Below are 21,594 nucleotides of genomic sequence, written 5' to 3' on the forward strand. Positions count from 1 at the left end.
TGTGAGTGTGTGAATGAAAAACAAAGTGGAACAAAGAAAAATGAAAGAGAAAGAAGAAACTGACAAAGAAGAGAACGCACAGAGGTGAAGAAAACAGTAATCTGACAAAACATTTATCTTCTTAATTCGTGTGTCAACATAAATCAAACGTCCAACCATAAACTTTGTAACGTTTGCAGAAAAGTGACATAAACGATCATTCTGAAGAAAAAAAACCCAAAAAGACACAAAACCTTTTCACATATTTCGGGAAAAAAAAATTTCTTCAACACAAAAACCCACTAATGAAATGCCCAAACATCTGCAATGCATCACTCACTCTCACACTCCTTCACGTCGGTGTCGAGCTGGTGCAGAGCGCCCATGGAGATCTGTCGGACCTCCGGGTCAAGCAGGAGCTGCATGAGGGACGTGGAGATGTGCTTACAGGACGACATGCACGCAGTCTGTGCTACTTTACCCTGAGAAAGAGAGAGAAGACACAAGGAAAGAAGAAAGGAGTGAAGTGAGGATGCTGCATTTTCTTCTCTTGATTTCTAACCAGAAATGTAAAATGTGTCATTTTTCACTGCTAAACTGAGCTCTCATATCTCATAACCAAGTGATTGGATGTGCATCAGAAGTTAATGAGGGTGATCTCTGCCTGTGCAGCTACAAAATGTGCCCACAAACTAAACAACTCAAAATTTCAGCTTGTTTAGTATCAGTTTGATCCCAGTTTTGTACAGCAGGTGAAACACTTGTTTTATTTGTGACTGTATGCAAAAACAGAACTAAGGAAGCTGTGATCCACACCGATGCATGGACATTAACAGATGTATGCACAGTTCAGATGCTCTTTGTCACAGGATGTTTTTTTAACATACACCCACACACAGCGACAAAGACGTGTACTAGGGGTGGGTTTTTATAATCGATTTATCGATTAAAATCGATTCTGGCTTGGATAACGTAAAATCGATTCATTAAAATCCTGAATCGATTTTTTAATATAAATTTATTTTGCCCGAAATGCCAGAATCTCTGGTGAAATCTCACAAAATTTCAACAACCACCAAACAGCTAAGACAGTAAATGAGAGCAGGAACACGGATTCTGCACAAAGACTTAAACACACAGCGCGGACCCGCGGATCAGAATCAGTGAGATGTCGCCTTTCTCACAGTCGGGGCTGAAAGCCGACAGTGCGCTGATTCTGATCTGTCGGCGGTCCGCGCTTTGTGTTCACGCCCTTTATGCTCTGATTCTAAAGCTGTTAGTTTTATCTCTCTCCAAACAATATTGACCGAACCAGCAGCAAAAGAAGATCCAAACTAGGCTTCACATAAACAACGTCATGAATTCACTCTGACTTTTATTGTTTTGCTTCGACCATGATGCACAGCTCTCTCTCGCATGCTCGCTCTCTTGCGCTCTCTCTCCCTCTCCCTCTCTGTACTGTTTTCTGAATTATTCGCTTGCTTGTTACGCACAAGTCTACCGTTGTTTACAGCGCTGTCGGCTGACGGGGTTTTTTTTCGTTTTATATACTTCCGAAAATAAAACCTAATTTCTGCCGTTCAATACCGAACAAATTTAAACTTTTTAAAATTATGCAAAATGCAAAATGCTCAGCCTTGTCTCTAATAAAACCGCTGTAACTTCAGAGGTAATGTTCATGTGTTGATTAATGGTTTTCTTTCGTTTTTGATCTACTGCAGAATATTTTTATAAAATCCCAGAACAGAAAAATCACCTTCATGTTTTTCTGTGTTTTATCTTCAGCTACTTTGACACAAAGGCCTCTGCTGTGATGCTCACACCTTTGATAAAGTCTTGGTGTGTCAGCTTCCTTTTTATAGATACAAAAATATGTAAATGTACTGATCTGAATTATAATATTTCTGACTGTCAAAATTTCCCAGATTCAAATCAAAGTGAATCGAATCGAATTAAATCGAATCGAATCGAATTAAATCGAATCGTGGATCGAATCGATTCGGGACCCTGTGAATCGGAATTGAATCGATTCTAGAAATCAGTGACGATACCCAGCCCTAACGTGTACTGCATTCAGAACGATGAAGTGGCATAATAAAAGACAGGGGATAAGGAAGTGCATGACAAAACATTAATATAGAAACAACTTTGACTGGGTTTGATTTTCTGATTGTATATACAGTGGGGCAAAAAAGTATTTAGTCAGCCACCGATTGTGCAAGTTCCCCCACTTAAAATGATGACAGAGGTCAGTAATTTGCACCAGAGGTACACTTCAACTGTGAGAGACAGAATGTGAAAAAAAAATCCATGAATTCACATGGTAGGATTTGTAAAGAATTTATTCGTAAATCAGGGTGGAAAATAAGTATTTGGTCAATAACAAAAATACAACTCAATACTTTGTAACATAACCTTTGTTGGCAATAACAGAGGTCAAACGTTTACTATAGGTCTTTACCAGGTTTGCACACACAGTAGCTGGTATTTTGGCCCATTCCTCCATGCAGATCTTCTCAAGAGCAGTGATGTTTTGGGGCTGTCGCCGAGCAACACGGACTTTCAACTCCCGCCACAGATTTTCTATGGGGTTGAGGTCTGGAGACTGGCTAGGCCACTCCAGGACTTTCAAATGCTTCTTACGGAGCCACTCCTTTGTTGCCCGGGCGGTGTGTTTTGGATGATTGTCATGTTGGAAGACCCAGCCTCGTTTCATCTTCAAAGTTCTCACTGATGGAAGGAGGTTTTGGCTCAAAATCTCACGATACTTGGCCCCATTCATTCTGTCCTTAACACGGATCAATCGTCCTGTCCCCTTGGCAGAAAAACAGCCCCATAGCATGATGTTTCCACCCCCATGCTTCACAGTAGGTATGGTGTTCTTGGGATGCAACTCAGTATTCTTCTTCCTCCAAACACGACGAGTTGAGTTTATACCAAAAAGTTCTACTTTGGTTTCATCTGACCACATGACATTCTCCCAATCCTCTGCTGTATCATCCATGTGCTCTCTGGCAAACTTCAGACGGGCCTGGACATGCACTGGCTTCAGCAGCGGAACACGTCTGGCACTGCGGGATTTGATTCCCTGCCGTTGTAGTGTGTTACTGATGGTGACCTTTGTTACTTTGGTCCCAGCTCTCTGCAGGTCATTCACCAGGTCCCCCCGTGTGGTTCTGGGATCTTTGCTCACCGTTCTCATGATCATTTTGACCCCACGGGATGAGATCTTGCGTGGAGCCCCAGATCGAGGGAGATTATCAGTGGTCTTGTATGTCTTCCATTTTCTGATGATTGCTCCCACAGTTGATTTTTTCACACCAAGCTGCTTGCCTATTGTAGATTCACTCTTCCCAGTCTGGTGCAGGTCTACAATTCTTTTCCTGGTGTCCTTCGAAAGCTCTTTGGTCTTGGCCATGGCGGAGTTTGGAGTCTGACTGGTTGAGGCTGTGGACGGGTGTCTTTTATACAGATGATGAGGTCAAACAGGTGCCATTCATACAGGTAACGAGTGGGGGACAGAAAAGCTTCTTACAGAAGACGTTACAGGTCTGTGAGAGCCAGGGATTTTCCTTGTTTGAGGTGACCAAATACTTATTTTCCACCCTGATTTACGAATAAATTCTTTACAAATCCTACCATGTGAATTCATGGATTTTTTTTTTCACATTCTGTCTCTCACAGTTGAAGTGTACCTCTGGTGCAAATTACTGACCTCTGTCATCATTTTAAGTGGGGGAACTTGCACAATCGGTGGCTGACTAAATACTTTTTTGCCCCACTGTATGTATATATATATATATATATATATATATATATATATATATATATATATATATATATATGTATGTGTGTGTGTGTGTGTGTGTGTGTGTGTGTGTGTGTGTGTGTGTGTGTGTGTGTGTGTGTGGGGTCTCAGTGACAAGCTGTGGCCTCGAGTTTGACCTCTATGACTGCATACCAACAACATGAAGCAAAGAGATGAAAAGGGGGAAGAAGTGGTAAAGGGTTTTTAAAAGAGCAAAAGTTCAGTGGGAACTGAGAAAGAAAAGGGGAAATCTAGAGCTTGAGAAGATGATTAGTTTTCTTGTAATTTTTAAATAAACAATTTGTATGATTTAATTCCTCTTTCCTGAGTACCATCAACATAGTTTTGATGAGATGTTGCTTTGAGAGAACTACTGAGAAAAAAAAAAGGGAAATCAAGTCTATTAAAAGATCATCTTAACCTTGTAAACTCTGAGTGAAACGCCGAGCAGAGGAAGTTTCCCTGAAAGGCCTGATTACACATATTAATCCTGACGTGACTTTGATGTGTCCGGCTGACACCAACGCACTTTAGGGGTGATTAATAAGAAACGCGGGGCCTTTCATTTCAAGCCCTGCATATTTAATTACCTTCATTAATCACACAGTGAAGCTAAACACACATGTATACATGCAGCATGTGCAAATACACACACACACAACATTTATATTTGTGTGAAGCATGAAGGTGCTGGTGTGAACCTAGTGTTTATACAGCTCTAATCACACATGTGACTCTGTTTCCTTGTGTCATTTGCAAATATTTATACACAGCGAATAAATTGTTGATATCTTCCTGCGATTGTTAGCGTGCATTCGATGTCAATTTAATTGAATTTTAGTTGTTATAGCAAAACTCAGGACATTGACCCCCTGACCTCCATGAACACATAAAACATTATGCTAAAACATAAGGAATCACAGCTAGCAGATAGACGATGGTATCAAAATCTACTTTGACCAGCCGGCAATCACACTGTGGGCCAAAACACACTGCAAGTTTTCTCCACTGAATTCTCAGAAACCAGATGAAACATCAGGGCACCAATTCCTGTTTCTATTCCTCTACGCGCCGTAAACTGTTAACCTTGACCGATATATCAGCGGGGGCCGTTAGCAGCCACATGCTGATAAATCTGTATCTGCATTTATAACGGCTCAATTTGTTCCTCCGCTCGTTACCAATAGAGATATTTGGTGATTTAAAAATCCCATGTTCCAATATATAGGCTCCCCCCCCCCCCGCTTGCAGACACACGAAAAATAAACACTTCCCCAGCGCTTGTGACATGAAGGTAAAATTTAGCTGGACTTCACTGCATATGCAATAGATGCTGCACAAAAAAAGGGGGAAATTATTTCATTTAATTCATATGTCAGGAATTATTTAATCAGTAAGGATTTTAATCGGGGCTACATAATCACATTATAATAATAAGTTTCTATGAACGGCCCAAATTACAAATACTTGATCACATCTTTAAAAAAACCCAAAAGACAACACAGCAAAAACCTCAAAGACACTATCGAGGGCTGTCCATGGATGTTCCTGCAGCATGATTTTGTAGAGGGAAATTAACTGGCATCGATCCTTAAAAACATCAGACAACCTGAGGAGCAATTTCAGCAGCAGATCCCTTCAGCCTCGCTGTATGACGACACCAGAGGTCGTTCCTTCCTGCTCATCAGACTCTACACATACTGAACTGGACTCCATCACTTTTTGTACACCACAACGTACATGTGCACCTACAATACCTGTAAAATCCTTTTAGTAACATTAGTGTTAATCTTAACTCTTTATTTATCCCTCCATTTCTACATTTCATTTCATACGGTTGCTTTGTTGTCTGTTTTGGCTGTGTGTACGCCGCTATGACAACTCAATTTCCCTCTAAGATTAATAAAGCTTCTCCGAATGCAAATTTAAGCAGTTCTAAATGTGAGGAAGTTACTCCTGTCAGGTCTCCAGGTCTACTATTCATTTCTGCTTTTGGATAGTGGTTCATGGAGAAAAAACCCTTTTCTTTTCTCAGACGTTGAAAACAGGAGACACTCACTTTTTAAGTCCATCAAGTGGCTTTTGTTTCCTGCAGCGAAGGTAATCACAGAACCAGTTAACCTAACCAGCATGTCTTTGCACCCTGATGCAAACATGAAAACTTGATTCAGAAAGACTCAAATTCAAACACAGGACCCTCTTGCTGTGAGGGGACAGTGCTAACCACCACTGTGTGAATGCTCTCATTTGTATATATTAAAAACAAAAAAACAAAAACGGAAGCATAAACACATTTCTAATCATAACTTTAATATCAGCGTTGTTTTTCTGCACACTGTCCACACAATCTGGCGTCTAGACTGGGATGGAAACCTGCAGCGAATGTCCAAGCATTAATGAATGTACGAAACAAGCAGCACAGCACATTAATTATCCTTTCAATTGATCCCCTAGTAAAAATCCTGAGTAATGGCTGAGCTCCCAGACTTTTCCTATGGCTGAAAATACCCTCCCACTGATTCCCAAATACATCCAGGAAATGTGAAATTAAGGAAAAACAAAATAGAACATTAACAGACACATTAGTTAAAATTATTGGCTGTCATTAAGCAACGATTTAATCAAGACATTTTTATTTTAATGACACACTTTAATACAATTTCCTCTGTTTTCCAGGCAGCAGCTCAACTCACTGCCGCTGTAATAAAACGGTTTCCCCTCAGAGATCCATAAAATTCATCTTATCTTATATAACAAACCCGACAGCAGCAAGAAAGAGAAAAGAAAAAAAGATCTAATTGTAGCTGCACATGAACTGAGGTCCAAGTCAGGAAAGAGTCTGGAGAGCCTTCACCTCACAGGGAAAATCAAATTATACACAAGGCACACACGTGCAAGCACATATGTTCGAGAAACACACACCTACGACTGGCCGGATATCCTCCAATACGACGCTGGCCTCTGAACTCTGCGTGCACACAAACACAGAGATACAGTGTTCGCACAACCTCGGGGGTCAATTATCATCGGGTGAGACTGAGCGTGAAATGAGCTAATTCTATTTACATGTCCTAAGCAAGGAATATCTGACACACACACACACACACACACACACACACACGTAGGTCTTTCTGACAAAAATGGCGTTGCCTTGGACTTCAGTACAGACAACTGGGAACGATTAGCCTGAGGCACAGTGGAGAGGAGGAAGGAGAGGAAAGTATAAGATGGTAAAGGAAAGGGGGTGAAAAGAAAAGGTGAGGGAAAGTGTGGAAGGTTGGGATTAAAAAAAATAAAAGGAGTGACAATTGAAGGGAAATGTGGGGAAAGGAATGGAAAAGAAAGAAAGGATGATTAGAGGTAAGGAATGACTAGGAAAGAAAAGATAAAGGCAGGAAAGAGAAGACGAGCACAGGTGACAAGGTAGCAAAGGGGGAAGGAAAAGTTAAAAAGAAAAAGGGTGGGAACAAAAACAGAAGAAAAACAAAAGAAAAGCTGCTGAAAAGTGACAAAAGTTAGAACAAAGTAGGAAAGGGTGATGAAAAAAGAAGGAAAATAGGAGGACAGAGAAAAACAAGAACAGGTGAGCTGGGGAGAGGAGGAAAGGAACGATTAGGACAGCTGGAAGATGTAAATTTAAATAGATGTGATCAAAGGAAGAATGAAAAGGAGTACTGGTGAGGAAGTAAATGAAGAAGAAAGGGAAAAGAAAACAAGAAAAATGTGAAAAAGTGAAGAATTGAAAGAAATTAAGGAAAGGAAATGCAGGTAGCGAGGTGAAATAAGGCAAGGATGGAAAGAAGGAAAGAAAAGAAGAGGATGCAAAATATGAGGGGAGGTGAGCAAAGGAAAGGTGAGGTGAGGACAGGAATGAAAGGAAAGGATTCAAGAACATAAATATGTAGAGAAGAGGAGGTGGGAGAGAAGTTAGTAAGGAAGGAAGAGAGCCAAGAAAAGGAAATCAGAAAAACAAGTGATGCTTCTCCTCCATCCTCCCACCTCCATCCCTCCTCCTAACTAACGAGAGACGTTCATCAAAGAGCTCATTAAAATCTACTCAGCGCCTAACGGCTGAACAAATAGACAGAAAGAAAGAGCAGGCCAGGTGGAGGGAACGAGGTGAGGGGAAAGGATGGGGACGAGACTGGCGGGGTCAGGCGGAGAGACAGACGACGGGTGGTGGTGAGTAATCAAGAAAGAGGAAGGAAGAGGAGGAATGCACAGTTGAAAAAAACCAAACATCTGCTCGTCCCACTGTTCAGGATATGAAAATTCACCTTCAGGTGCTTTCGCACACGCATTAATCTCCGTCGTTAATATTTAATCGTTTTTATGTGCGGGAAATCTACAAATCGCTCTACGCTGTGATAAACCTGCCGTTTGCTTCCTTCCAACAACTAACAGCAGAGAAAGTGGAGAAAGGCCTAGTGTTGCTTCACTAGGCCTGTGTGAGGGGAAATGATGGGTATGTGACACATGCTAGTGCCACATTAACAATAACACATCCAACTGTGAGTTTGACCACCTGATATTCAATACTTATGTTCACAGCCCTACTGCTAACAGTTTCCATCTAGTCAGGTAATGTCCACCCTAAATGCTTCCATAGGGATTAAGGAGGTAAATAGCAGCCAAGTCCTGCTAATCAATGCATTTAATTAACTGATCATCAGCAGATGTGAGTAGCTCTATAAAAGGTACTCACAGTACACAATGCCACAATATTCCCAGGAACTAGCCCAAGTACTACATCTCTGACTCTAAAGGGCTCAGTTAGCATGGCAAATGTTAAAGTTTGTGACACTACAATTAAAAAATGCCGGACAAATATGGCTTGTTTGAATGGATTGTCAGCAGAAAGGCCCTGCAGCACGACTTAGGCTTGCAAAGTTGCATATGAACAAACTACAAGGCTTCTGGAACAATGTCCTTTGGGCAGAAGAGACCAGACTGGAGATGTTGGGCCATAATGAACAACAACACATCTGGAGAAAACCAAACACAGCATATCAGCAGAAACACTTCATACCAACTATCAGCACGGAGGTGGAGGCGTGATGATTTGGACACCTTGCAGTCATTGAGTAGGCCATGAATTTCTCTCTATAAGAAGTATTCTATAGCAGGAATGTTAAAGTCATTTTACATTGTGAGTCACATGCAGAGCCAGACCAGTAAAACTCCCCAATGTCTGTCTGTCACTGTAAATGCATTTAACTACACATTTAATTCCCCAGAAGTGTTAATATGAGGAAAAGAAGTGTGATTTCAACAGCATGTCTCAGTTTTTCTACACAAATAAAGGTGTAAAAATACAGAACAAAGTTCTGGCAGCTCATATATTTCTATAGTAGAAAGACTATCTACTACTTCACTTTAGTATAGTATGAATGCCTGCGGAGGAGATCTTTATCAATAGGAAAAGTTGTAAAACCTATGAAAAATCTACTAATCACTATGTACTTAACTGACAAATGTACATCTGGTGTCAATACTAGAGACACAGTTATTTGATCGGTGAATATAAATTTATATTAAAGCCCCTAAAAAAAAGTTTAGTTTTTTTTTTTTTTTTTTTTAAATATCTGGCTTATGTTGATTGTCAGCTTCCAGCAAAGCAAACTTGAGAAGAAAGTGCTCAGGTTATTCATGGTCTTGCTTTGTGGGGGTCAATAAATGTGTAAGTGTGGCCACATGTATTACTCCAGCAGTGACTGAGGCAGAACAGGTACCTGAATACAGGCCAAATAAACAATGATTTTCCCTTCATTTAATCTTAGATCGTGTTCAAGCTAAATTTAATCAGTTACTTTTAATAAAAACATTCATGTTTATGGATCTGTTAGAAGAACCAGAGCCTCATATGTAAAAGCGTTCAGCTTCATAGACTCATGTGCAACTCCCCCCCTTTTTTTTGGACAGAGCTTGTTTTTGAAGTGCTCCCATCTGAATTCAACTGCAGTCTCATAATGCTAAAAGCAGGTTGAGTTATAAACACAACAGCACCGTAAGTCAGCGCTTCACAACGCCACAAACGCACTGATTCACAACTCCTGGAACTGATTCGACATGGTGTATAATATGCTCTCCATCCATCCAGAAACCTGTCAATCATACGAACAGCCACGCAGGGCAGCCAAAAGTCAAGAGGTGGGATCACAGCAATAAATAAATAAATAAATAAAATAAAATAATGACACTGCAGAGCGACACCCGGCTGTAGTGCTGCTTCACTTAAATCTGCGACTGGGGGATACGAGATTGAGCGCTCCGGGTAAATCTGAAGGGTTACAGGTGCTTATTCTGATTAATGACCTGAAAAAAAAGACTATAAAAGGGGGAATATACTGATGTGTCTGAGACCGTGCAGGGTGCAGGCCCAGGTTAAGGCTTGTGGAACAATCACAGATTTCTGCACCAGGCAGGTATTTGTTCATGTCACTCAAGAAACACCACAAAAATGAAGTCTGGGCTTTTGTGCATTTTTGTGAGTGATTTTTTCCTTCTTTTCTTTGACTGTAACCTTGACACACAGACACACAGACACACAGAACCAATGCAAGCAGCTTTACTTCAAGGACTACAAACCACATTTGATCTGACAGACACCAGGGTTGGAAATTTCTTTTGTCTTTTGAAGCGGCTGGTAAACACATTCTTCACATTGGCCTTTTCCCTTTGTTTCATTAGAGCCTGTTTTAGAAATCTGAAGAAAGTGAGTACCAGACATCAGGCTTGGGCGGTATCCATCCTTTCATACCTTCCTGACATCACACAGGGTGTTTTTAATGGCACACAGTGGCCTTTGTACAGCTTTTGTACGGTTGTCTTTGTACACCACCACCACAGTGTATTGTAAATTAAACATAATCAAAATATGTGATTGAAGTGCTGACTTTTAGCTTTAATTCAAAGGGTTTTACAAACATTTTGTATCAACTCTTTGGGAATTACACATTTTTTTCTGCAGTTGTTCATCTTTAGAGGCTCAAACTTAATGTGACAATTGACGGGTGGTTTCATGGCCAGGTGAGATATGTTCTCTTGTGATTTTGTGATAAATGAAGCAGATATGACATCTGAAGTTTATTCTAAATGTCGAGTTTGTATTTATAGCTTTTTACTATGATTTTAAATCTGACCGCCGTTAAGCGAAAAACACCCAAATAAACCAATCAGTGAAAACTTCAAAACTGTAATTCCCTGGACTTCGAACAATCATCTATGCACTGCCTTTAGTAAGTCCAGAATGGGGCAGCTCGTCTTTTAACTGGTATTAAAAAGCATGAACACATCACCTCGGCCTCTCACCCCTTCTTTAGCTTCCTGTCTGTTTTAGAATTGATTTTAAGATTTCATTGCTTACTTTTAAGGTTTTCAACAGACTTGCATGTTTGTATCAGTCTGAGCCATTTCACACTGATAAACCTGTAAACGCTGCAGTTATCTTACCAGTTCCTCTAACGCACACCTAAAACCAAGAGGTGATTGAGCTTTTACAGCAGCAGCACCAAATCCATGGAATAATCTACCTCTCCGTATCCACACAGCTCAGACAATACACTCATTTAAATCTTTATTCGCCTTGTCATTTGGTTCCAGTGCAACATCCTTAGATTATTGCATTTTGTGTTATAAATGTATTTTATTTTTATCTTATGTTATTCATTGTGTTTTAAATGTTCTGTTTCGTGCTCAAGTGTTCTGGATTTTAGTGCAATGTTTGATGGTGCTATACAATTTTAATGTACAGCTCTTTGGTTAACTCTATTGTTTTAAATATGGTATATAAATAAATTTGACCTTGTGCAGCAGCCAAACGGCTCATTGTTAAAAAGAAATGAAGGCACTGGCCAGCTGAGCAAATCACTGGCTACACTAAAGACCACAACGGTCAGATTAGACTTTGCTAGAAAACATCTAAAACATGTTAGACAAATGAATCTAAGATTAACTTGTATCTGAATGATGGGAAGAGAAAAATACAGAGGATGACAGAAACAGCTCGTGATGCAAAGCTATACTATGCATCTAACATGGTGAAGGCTGTGTTATGGTGTGGTATGGTATGGTAAGCGTCTATGGCTGTCAGTGGAACTGTGCCACTAGTGTTTATTGATGATGTAACTGCTGATAGAAGCAGCAGAATGAGTTAGTAAGAAGCGATTCTTTCTGCTCGTATTCTACTAAATGCTGCAAAACTGATTAGACAGAGCTTCACAGCGCAAATGGATAACGAACCAAAGCATAAGTTACCCAAGAGTTTCCAAGGCAAAGAAAAGGACATTCTTCAATGGCCTTTTGTTTTTATGTTCTGGCATTTGTTGTGAAGCAGTTTGCGATAAATATCACACAATGTATTTATTCAAATAGAATAAAATTCAATTACTTAGTGCTCCGGACTAAAAAACAAAAAAAGGAAAATGCTTGAATTTCACTCAGCAAAGCTGACACACACTTCTTGGATCGTCTGTACCACACAGCAAGCCATAACGTTAGTCAGCTAACCCATTGGACAGTGGAAAAGCTGGGTGCTTCAACTGGGAGATAGACCAGGGGAAGGAACATCAGCGAGTTTTTCCCAAAGAAACGCCCAGTGCTTAAAACAGAATAGGCTAAGGCGATTAACGAGCATCTTTCACATTACACTCTGACTTTAACAAAATCAACCCAACAGTCAGAAACAACCTTCCGCTGTCTCTCATTGGATGATGATGATTATGATGGGTCTGTGTAGTCACCACCAACACTCGTGCATGTAGAAGGACATTGACCTGTGCCCTGGTTATATAAGGAGGTGTGACATTAAATCATTGCTTGACGGATTTATAATGAATCTCAGAATAATATTATTAATTTATTGAGTCAATGAGGAATTTATACAATAACTCTTTGACCATAACTGATCCCTGACATCATTGTCCATGTTTGATCTCCAAGTCTGTGTCCTCAACAGAGTACAAAACAACTTTTTAAAAGCAAGCAATCCGCACAGCTTCTTCCTTTCTGCCTGTTTGGCTGCCTCACTTTTATCAACTGGACTAAACCCCAAAATACTCCCAAGTTACTGGTTACTAACTTGCAATTGACAACTTTCACAACTTTTTAATACAGGACTGTTGGGTTTTTTTTGGACAACATTGAAGGAAATTACATAACTTCCTCAGGGATTAATAAAGTATGCTGATTCGGAAAACAAACTGCAAATTTCTAAAATTCTATACTAAAATACCTTCTTTACTAATACACATCGATACCGCCCAAGCGTACCAGATATGCTCTAGTCAAGATTGGATAACTCTCAGATAGAGAGTTAACTATCAACTGTTTATACACAGTTATAATACATAACAAAGGTTTCATACTATGACTGAACCTACAACAAAATGACAATTTAACCTGCCAAAATATGTGGTTCAGTAGTACAAACAGAATTGTTCCCCCATTTCCTTCCCTGGTTGGGACAGAGATAACACCGATTCAGGCAAACGTGCATCACTCTCTTTTCATCTTGCATGCTGGTCGATGCGTTCTAGTGAGGAGATTTAAGGTCAGGGTTGAGGGGTTAACAAGGTGAGTCAGGGGTTTGTAAACATCACTCCATCACAACAGCAGCCCAGATACTCACCGGTAAGGTAGCGTGTTCTATGGGTGTTCCCTAAAGCAAGAAACATAAACCAGGATATTTAGCACAGGGCAAAGCATCAGAAGTCATGTGTTCTTAATGGAAGGAGAGAGAAAAAAAAAAAAAAGAGTGGAAGGAGTATATAATGGCTGCCTGGAAACAATCCTCCTTAATCAAATCACTGCAAGGACATTGGCAGCTTTTTCTACCTCAGTGTGTGTATATATTACACACGGGCCCTCGAGATGAAGCTAATCTGGCTTTAACTGGCACTTTGTGCAACGTGCTGAAGCACCACGCAGATCTGGTGGACACAACGGCGGCAGCAGTGGCCAAAACATCGCAGAACACTACAGAAAAATGATCTAAGTGCCCATAAACCATAAAACCGAAGGGTTGTTGGCCCAAAGTTTGCTCTCCAATATTCATGTGACTGTTTTCACTCCAGAGGACTTTTCACGTCGTCCTCCTTCTGCTTTTAAAATTTGAGCCCAATTCGATTATGATCCTTTTTCTAAGTAGACGTAGTATTAGTTTTTGGATAAAGGAAATGCTTTCCTTTCTAGGAACTGAAACTGAGGCATGAGACGAGTAAGTGTAATCTTTCCTGTAGCTGTTCGGGAAATATGAGCCAAGTACCTTTAGAGCCTTTACATTTAATACTAATAGGTTTAGAGCTGTTTAAACAGCTGACACAAGCATGTGCAAAAATATAGCGACCTGATCACTGCAGGAATGTTTCTGTAACATGCTGCTCCTTCACTCCATAAATATCGGATTGGGGTTTGTATGTTTGTGCTGTTTTCAATGTCCTTACTGTTGGCTGTATAACATCCAGGATTTTATATTTGGATGCTTTATTTCCTTCCCATTATCGTCCATCAAATCGTCTGCTTCAAAGCTTGGAAATGGTGCAATATATTTAAAAAAGGATCATTCACAGTATTCCACCAAGTAAAATCCATGAGTGGGAAGCACTGCGAAGCCCTGAACTTGAGTTCATGAGTTGAAGCTGGTCTTAATTTGGTTGATGATCTAAGGTCGTCCAGAAAATTGTGGCTTTGAAAGTGTATGACAGTCAAAGTACAGGAAGTCTGTAATAATCTAATTTAATTAGTTTAACAATTTAATTCAGATTGGCTTTCAGTACTAATACTAGAAGCCATTAAAAGCGTTTTAGATGTTATTTTGTGGACTTGGAGAAGACATTGGACTGCATCCCTCAGTGAATCCTATGGGGTTTAATAGTTGATTGTACAGTATTGGGTTTCATGCTATGTGCTATTTGGTCCATGTAAAAATACAGAGAAAACTGGCTTCACATCGCCACCAATAAGTTACTCATACTGGGCTCATAACGTCTATGGACAAAATTTCAGGCACAGCTAAAGATCAGAGAACATCCTAAAGATCACGTCTGCTTCCTGCAGATGATGTGGTCGACATGGCTTCATCAAGCAACGACTTCCAATTTGCACCAGGATGGCTTGATTGGGATGCGAATGAGCATCTGCAAGTCTGAGGCCACAGCTGTCAGCCAGAAAAGGGTGAAGTGCTGGTTCAGGGTTGAAGATTCAAGTATCTAGGTGTCTCGTTAATGAATTGGGGAAAGTGGTTAGATAGACCTACAGTGATGTGCTGGAAAAGAGCCAGTTGAGCTGGACTGGACCAACTGAGATGCTTCCTTGGTGAGGTTTTTGGGTAGTGTGCAAAAATGACGACACACTCTGGAAAAATCAACAGAAAGCATCTTTTGGCTGCATACCTTTGTACCACCCCAGAAGCAGGAGGTTTAGATATCTCTTTTAAATGCTGCTGCTCCCTACTCGCATAGACCCAGACACACAGTAGGACATGAATAAAGGGGCAGTATAAACGTATTTGTTAATTTATGCCCCTATAAACCTGTTTACGCACTTTAGTAGTATCCAATTCATTTCTGTGAAACCTTACTCTTTCACACAATCACCTCTTAATCTAGGAGGTCATACCACCCAGCATCATAGGTTCATAGCATCTGATCTGCTTAGGAGGCCCCACACTGGGTGTTAAAGTGTGTGCGCGATGGGGTCATGTCCAGGGCTTGTGGGGGTGCAGAAACAGCCTCTTACAAATGCTAGAAAACACTTGGCGCGTACATGTGTGGGTGCTTATGGCCTTGTGACCCTCTGGGATTAAATCTGCGTGCAAAATCACCTTAAAGCTAATGTGTGTGTGTCCATGTGTGAGCGTATTTCTGTGTGTGTAGGCTCTCAAATCTGTTTGTGTGCTTAAATGATCAAAACAGCTGATACAAAATCCAATTTCAGGCTTTAAAATTCAGTTTTTGTTTGTCATTAAAAGCTGAGCGGTTAATCCCACTTTACTTTTTAAATTAACCCAAAACAGTAGATTCAGAGTGGGAACAACATAGCTGGGATATTAAGCTCTGTCCGCTTTTCTGCTCAGCATGCAGTACAATGCCCCTCTATTTTCTTCAGTTCCTTCTGAAGGCTTTGTATAAACGATGAACGTAGCGAACATGATGCCATCCACACATTTTGGCCGTTACCATCTTGTTTATTTGAAACTGGAAAGTGAGCATATTTGGACAACAGTGCAGTGCTGCGACATTAGCACTGATTTGAGGTTTGGCTAGTGAAAAACAGAGCAGACACTAGACCCACTGCTTTTACAGCCTCGTCCAGTTAACCTCGAGTAACTGCCCGTCTCCTGGCATCTCCTCTGCACTCTTGAGACTGTGCAGGGAGACACAGCACACCTTCTTACAACAGCACGTAAAGTACTAGAGAAGCTGAATATCTGTGCAACCTGAATGGGCTTAAGGCGAACTCGTGCTACTAGTAGTGAAAAAGCCACTAACAATAAGGAAAGTTGGAGGGGAAAATGGAAAGAGCAATGATGTGTGGCCACCATCTGCAAACCATTGTCTTTTTTGGAAGGATGTCCTGTCGTCGCCTTTCCAGTCATTGCTGTCACTTTTATTTGCACCAAAGCAACTCAAATGGATTCACAATGGCTTCTGCTTCCTAGTGTGGGACTGGTATGCCTGAACTTTAACCCTACTTAGTGTAGGTTTCACAGTCATGATCAAGCATTCCTTTCATTTTCTTTGAACAGTATAATTATTTCTTTCCACTTTAGAAACACTGTAAAATGTGAAAAATTGCGCTGTGATATCCTGACTTGAAGTGTAATGTCATTAAAGTTGGGGCATGGGGCGATCGTGGCTGAAGAGTTGGGAGTTCGCCTTGTAATTGGAAGGTTGCCGGTTCGAGCCCCGGCTCGGACAATCTCAGTCGTTGGGTCCTTGGGCAAGACACTTCACCTACCGCCTACTGGTGTTGGTCAGAAGGGCCGATGGCGCGATATGGCAGCCTCGCTTCTGTCAGTCTGCCCCAGGGCAGCTGTGGCTACAACTGTAGCTTGCCTCCACCAGTGTGTGAATGTGAGAGTGAATGGGTGGATGACTGGATGTGTAAAGCGCTTTGGGGTCCCTAGGCGGGACTAGTAAAAGCGCTATACAAATACAGGCCATTTACCATTAAAGTTGGGCAGCAGCATCACTAGCCTTAGTCTGTATATAATCTAGTGGTCCTGACCTAACCAGCTCACCCTTTAATAAGCTTAGCAGATCCCATGTTAACGACCTAACCTGTAACAAGCTGATCCTTTAACGAAGTAAAGCAGATTGTGCTGCCCTGTGATGCGTCATGCTAACACGAAGCGAGACGGACAAATGAACACAACAGCACACACAGAGCGTGTAGCCGAGAGTAAATACACCACGTGTGAAACACAGTGCTACTAAACCCCCTTTTTGTAATTTAGAAACATCTCACATTAATCTCACACTGTGAGGCTGCTTTATGATGACCTTAGGACGACCTCATGTCTTGGGCACAGGAAGCAATAGTCCTCTCTTCCTAGTGAGATCGATTCTCGTAATGGTGGCCAAATTCACAGCAGAGCCCTGAACGAGTTCAGTTTCATGATCATTAATATGCAAATTGTTGTTGCCATCGATCTGTGGCCATGACTACTGTTCACAGAGAGTTGGGGACGGCTGCAAGCACAACACTGTAAGACGGTGAGAGATGTTCTCTTAAGGCCTCTCTCTGTTGTACCGTCTGCTTAGCAGGTGGTTGTTTCATCTCTCTGATAAACACTTTAATCACCCACATATTGTGAACACTACAACATCCACCATACCTGCTGCTAAACCGAAGCACGCTGTATACACTTAGGATGTCAACTTAGTTAGTTCTGGCCAACAACACCCAAACCTGCCAGAATCCCCAAGTTTTGTACATTTGTTTCTGTAGCAGTTTGATTACATTTGGGATTCATCTTTAAAAACTTTTTAAGAAAGCTTATCATTTTTACTCCTCACTTAGTTTTTAAAACTTTACATTCTCCGCCTCTTCTTTTACTTAAATTCATTTTAGGTTATAATTTAATCACTGTCTGCTGTAGGACAGCACGATTGTTAGCACAGTTTTATCACAGAAAGAAGGTCCTGGGTGTCTGAGTGGGTTGTCTCGTGGTACTCTGGTTTCCTCCCACAGTTCAAAGACATGCAGTTAGTGAGATTAGGTTCACTGGTGAATCTAAAATGTAATCTTATGTGTGGAATGTGAGTGTGAATGACTGTACGTCTCTCTGTGTTAGCCTGCGACAGACTGGTAACCTGTCAGGGTGTACTGATCTCGCCTGCTCTCGCCCTGCGGCAGCTGGACTCCAGCCCCACAATCCTGACCTGGATAAACTGGATGGAAAATGGATGGATGGAGCACTGTTATAGTTATTTAGTTCTTTATATTTGCAGATTTCCTTAGTTGTGCTTAATGGCTCGATTCTCTGTTCTGGTGTTCCAATGCTGTAAAGTCTATAGTGTGTGTGTGTGTGTGTGTGTGTGTGTGTGTGTGTGTGTGTGTGTGTGTGTGTGTGTGTGTGTGTGTGTGTGTATTCATGTGTTTACTAACAGGCAGATTGGTGAAGACACTGAAGGTGCTCTTAAGAAAAGCAATCAGATCAATCAGGTAGTCGCTGGCAGCCAGATTCTCGCCTCCGGGCACCGCAGCCATCCAGTCGTAATCAGCCAGCTGCAGGAACTGGTCAATCTTTGCATTCAGGCTGGTGTAGATCTCCGCCTCTGCAGCATGACGAGCATCCTGCAAGAGAAGATTGTAACCAACAGAGAATTTAAAAAAGAAAAGGAAAAAAAGGAAAAGTATCATAGAATTTACAAACTGGAGACACGTGTGTGCCTTCGTGTTGCAGACAGACAATGCATGGCACAATAAATAAACTGTGTGGAAAGGAGGACAAAGAAAAGAAGAATGGGGGAATAAAGAAAAAGTAAAACAGCTGGGGAGAAACGAGGAGACAGAGGAAGAAAGAGCAGCCTTACCTTAAAGGTGGAGGTGCCGTACAGCTTGGTAGCATTTACTGTGTCAGGAGGAACATTGGTTATGTTTGATATGAACTCCTCCAGGAAGTGGCAGCTCTGCTCCAGGTGAGTGGTGTTAATGATCACCTGCACCAACTACACAAACAGGACAAACATGTAGCCGGTCATCTTTGGATTCTTTCTCCTTTTGTTGCGTAGCCGATAGTTCTTTTTTCCTCACATTTTTTCACAATGTGTCATCTTTTGCAAGTGGAACACATTGAAAAGTTCGACCTTTTTTTCCAGCATGTGGGCAATTTTTCGATGAAATAGGCCGAGAGCTCGCCAAAGAGCCAAATATCAAACGCACAACCAAATTTAAAAGTATGTCTCCTGTGGACCGTGTGGGATATGTTTGCCACGTTTACTGATATTTCTTAGGTTAAAAAGTACAAACGTTTACTTGATTTATGGCTTTAATCGTGAATTTTTATGCGTTAATCAAATCCAAACTGCAATACGTGCAATGACAGGAGCAAACGGGTGTGCAAATGTATTCACATTCTGCAACAATCAGTCTAGTGACTTCCTCATAAGCCTTAATTTGAACAACAAATAGAGCTTTGTGATTCTTAGATGAACTTGTTTAATAAAGGATGCAGACGTGCTGAATTTTCCATAACACGTCGTCTTATCATTACATCCTGTCCCCGTGAATTAATGATGTTTGTGCTCTAGTGTAGCCGCTGAGCATGAAAATAAACAGCAACGGAAAGTGGAAAATATTAAATCATTACTTCACATCACATTCTGCAGCGATGGGACAACAATAACAGTGGGCCGAAAAGAGGAAATGTCTGTTTTTGGGAAAGTAAATGAGCTGGAAATGCTGAGAATCGCCATTTTGAGTAAGAGAACTACTCTGAAGTTGTGCAAGCGACTTTAGAGTAACATGTTCACTCTGAGAAGGTTATTACAAGTGTCAGGGGTGACAAAGAAAACAACATAATAAAAGATAGAATCAAAAACATAAGACTTCACTTGTTTACTGGCTCACATCACTGCAAAAATCCACCATTCAGAGGCCATTATTGTAACACCTCAAAGTCTAATGAGCATTTGTTCAGTAGATCTCTGTCTCCATCTCTTCATAATTTCACTGTCATTACTGGCAATTATTTGTTCTCTCGACTAGAGCAGCTTTGCATGAGTCCCAGCTCAGAATAATCCTTGTTTATCTTATAGTGGGTCTTGGTGCAGCTCCTCTGTTTATCCTGTCTGACACAAGCTGCTTTAGCTCCTCTTACTTTGCAGACAGCAGGGTGGGCCCCACTGCTGGGACCGAAACTATGTTCAGTGAATAGGGTTTTTCGACCCCACTGCACATGCTTCTGACTGCAATTCAACGTCATCCCTGTTTTTGTTGTTAGATACAGAAATAAAAGACAGAAATTGTTGAGGATGAAGTAAGACTTTTTTTTAAGTTGTTAAAAGTTTCTTACTATGTGAAAGCCAGCTAGGAGTTACTTGAAGCTCTTTTCTGAACCTCATTATAGAACAAAATAACTGGGTGTGCATCAGAAGTTAGTGAGGGTCAGCTCTACCTGTGCAGCTACCCTTCAAAAAAACCCAGAAACTACTGTAATGGTAGTTTCGTTTCTTCTAATTGGCTGCCGGCTCCAAACATATATTGCACAGTCTTTAGTCTACAATAAAAAGTGCTGTGAGGTGAATGTTGTTGTCATTTGACACTATATAAATAAATGTATTCTCTTGTTTGTCAAATTCAGGTAAAAAACTAAACAAAACAAAAAAGAGATGGAAAGCGTCAAAACGCTCAACTTATGTCAACTTTAATTCTGCTTCTATGGTTTTTGGTCAGATGAAAATATTAAATCCAAAGTAGGAGAACAGAAACTCCCCACATCTTCCTCAGTTCAGAAAAATGTCTGACCTTTTGGAGTGACCATTGTGGTTTTATCTGTCCACTTTTTTTGGAAAAATACACACACACACACACACACACACACACACATTACCTCTGCCAGTCCGACATTCTTCTTCTTAATGGCGTACTGCAGACAGTGGCTAAGAGTTCTGGTCAACAGCAGATTTGTCGACTTGCGGATCATATCGTCCACCTCTGTGGAGCTGAGAAAAACACATACATAATAAATACATAAGCGAAGAGAACGCGAGAGAGTTTGTGACTGTGCAGAAGCGATTTCTTCCATTTCTTGCAGAGAGCTGCTACGCCCGAAAGCCAGTACAAACAGTTTAAGTGAATTTCTCTGTCTGCGACTCTCTCCATTTGGGAAAAAGTCTAAATGTCAGCCAACTCTAACAAGTACATTACCATGTTATGAGCTGTCAGGCTCATTAAAACTCTAACGCCATCCTAAATGCCTTGATAAGACTTCAGCTTTAAACTTGCCAACCAAAAACTGGTCATTTAGGACTCATGATTCCTAAATGTATGACCATAGAATATCACACAAATCAAACTTTTTCCTCCAAATTCTTAAAATTCTTAAAACTTTAATAGTTGTAAAATTACCAGCTGTGCTCAGCCAGTGGACCTAACTCTGAAATGAGCTCAAATTTCCTATTAAAATAAATGTTTGATGGCAGAAAAATCAGACCCACTTAACGAATCTCCGACATACTATCAGTTTTGTTATGTTTGAAATGCGGGTGATGTTTGGTGAAGAAACCCAGACAATTTTCTGCACAATTTTGGGGGGTCCAGTAAAGTTTTTTATGGCAGGGTGTCTCTTTCTCTGGCCTCCT

At 40.9% G+C, this 21,594-nt stretch overlaps 1 protein-coding gene across 2 annotated transcripts in view; it reads right to left on the reverse strand.

Annotated features, from left to right (window-relative positions):
- exoc6b (exocyst complex component 6B) overlaps window positions 1-21,594 on the reverse strand; it is a 131,297-nt gene that overhangs the window by 42,319 nt on the left and 67,384 nt on the right. Inside the window, exons 16-20 of one of the 2 annotated variants that reach the window (XM_085153507.1) lie at window positions 20,844-20,955; window positions 18,826-18,960; window positions 18,398-18,586; window positions 13,416-13,445; window positions 320-461 (exon numbers count right to left, since the gene is read on the reverse strand). In XM_085153507.1, the coding sequence (XP_085009633.1) occupies window positions 320-461; window positions 13,416-13,445; window positions 18,398-18,586; window positions 18,826-18,960; window positions 20,844-20,955 (608 nt within the window). The remainder of the gene's footprint in view (window positions 1-319; window positions 462-13,415; window positions 13,446-18,397; window positions 18,587-18,825; window positions 18,961-20,843; window positions 20,956-21,594) is intronic. The other variant, XM_085153508.1, reaches the window with a different exon arrangement.

The sequence above is a fragment of the Neolamprologus multifasciatus genome, chromosome 3, assembly GCF_963576455.1.
Source record: "Neolamprologus multifasciatus chromosome 3, fNeoMul1.2, whole genome shotgun sequence".
NCBI classification, from domain to species: Eukaryota; Metazoa; Chordata; class Actinopteri; order Cichliformes; family Cichlidae; genus Neolamprologus; species Neolamprologus multifasciatus.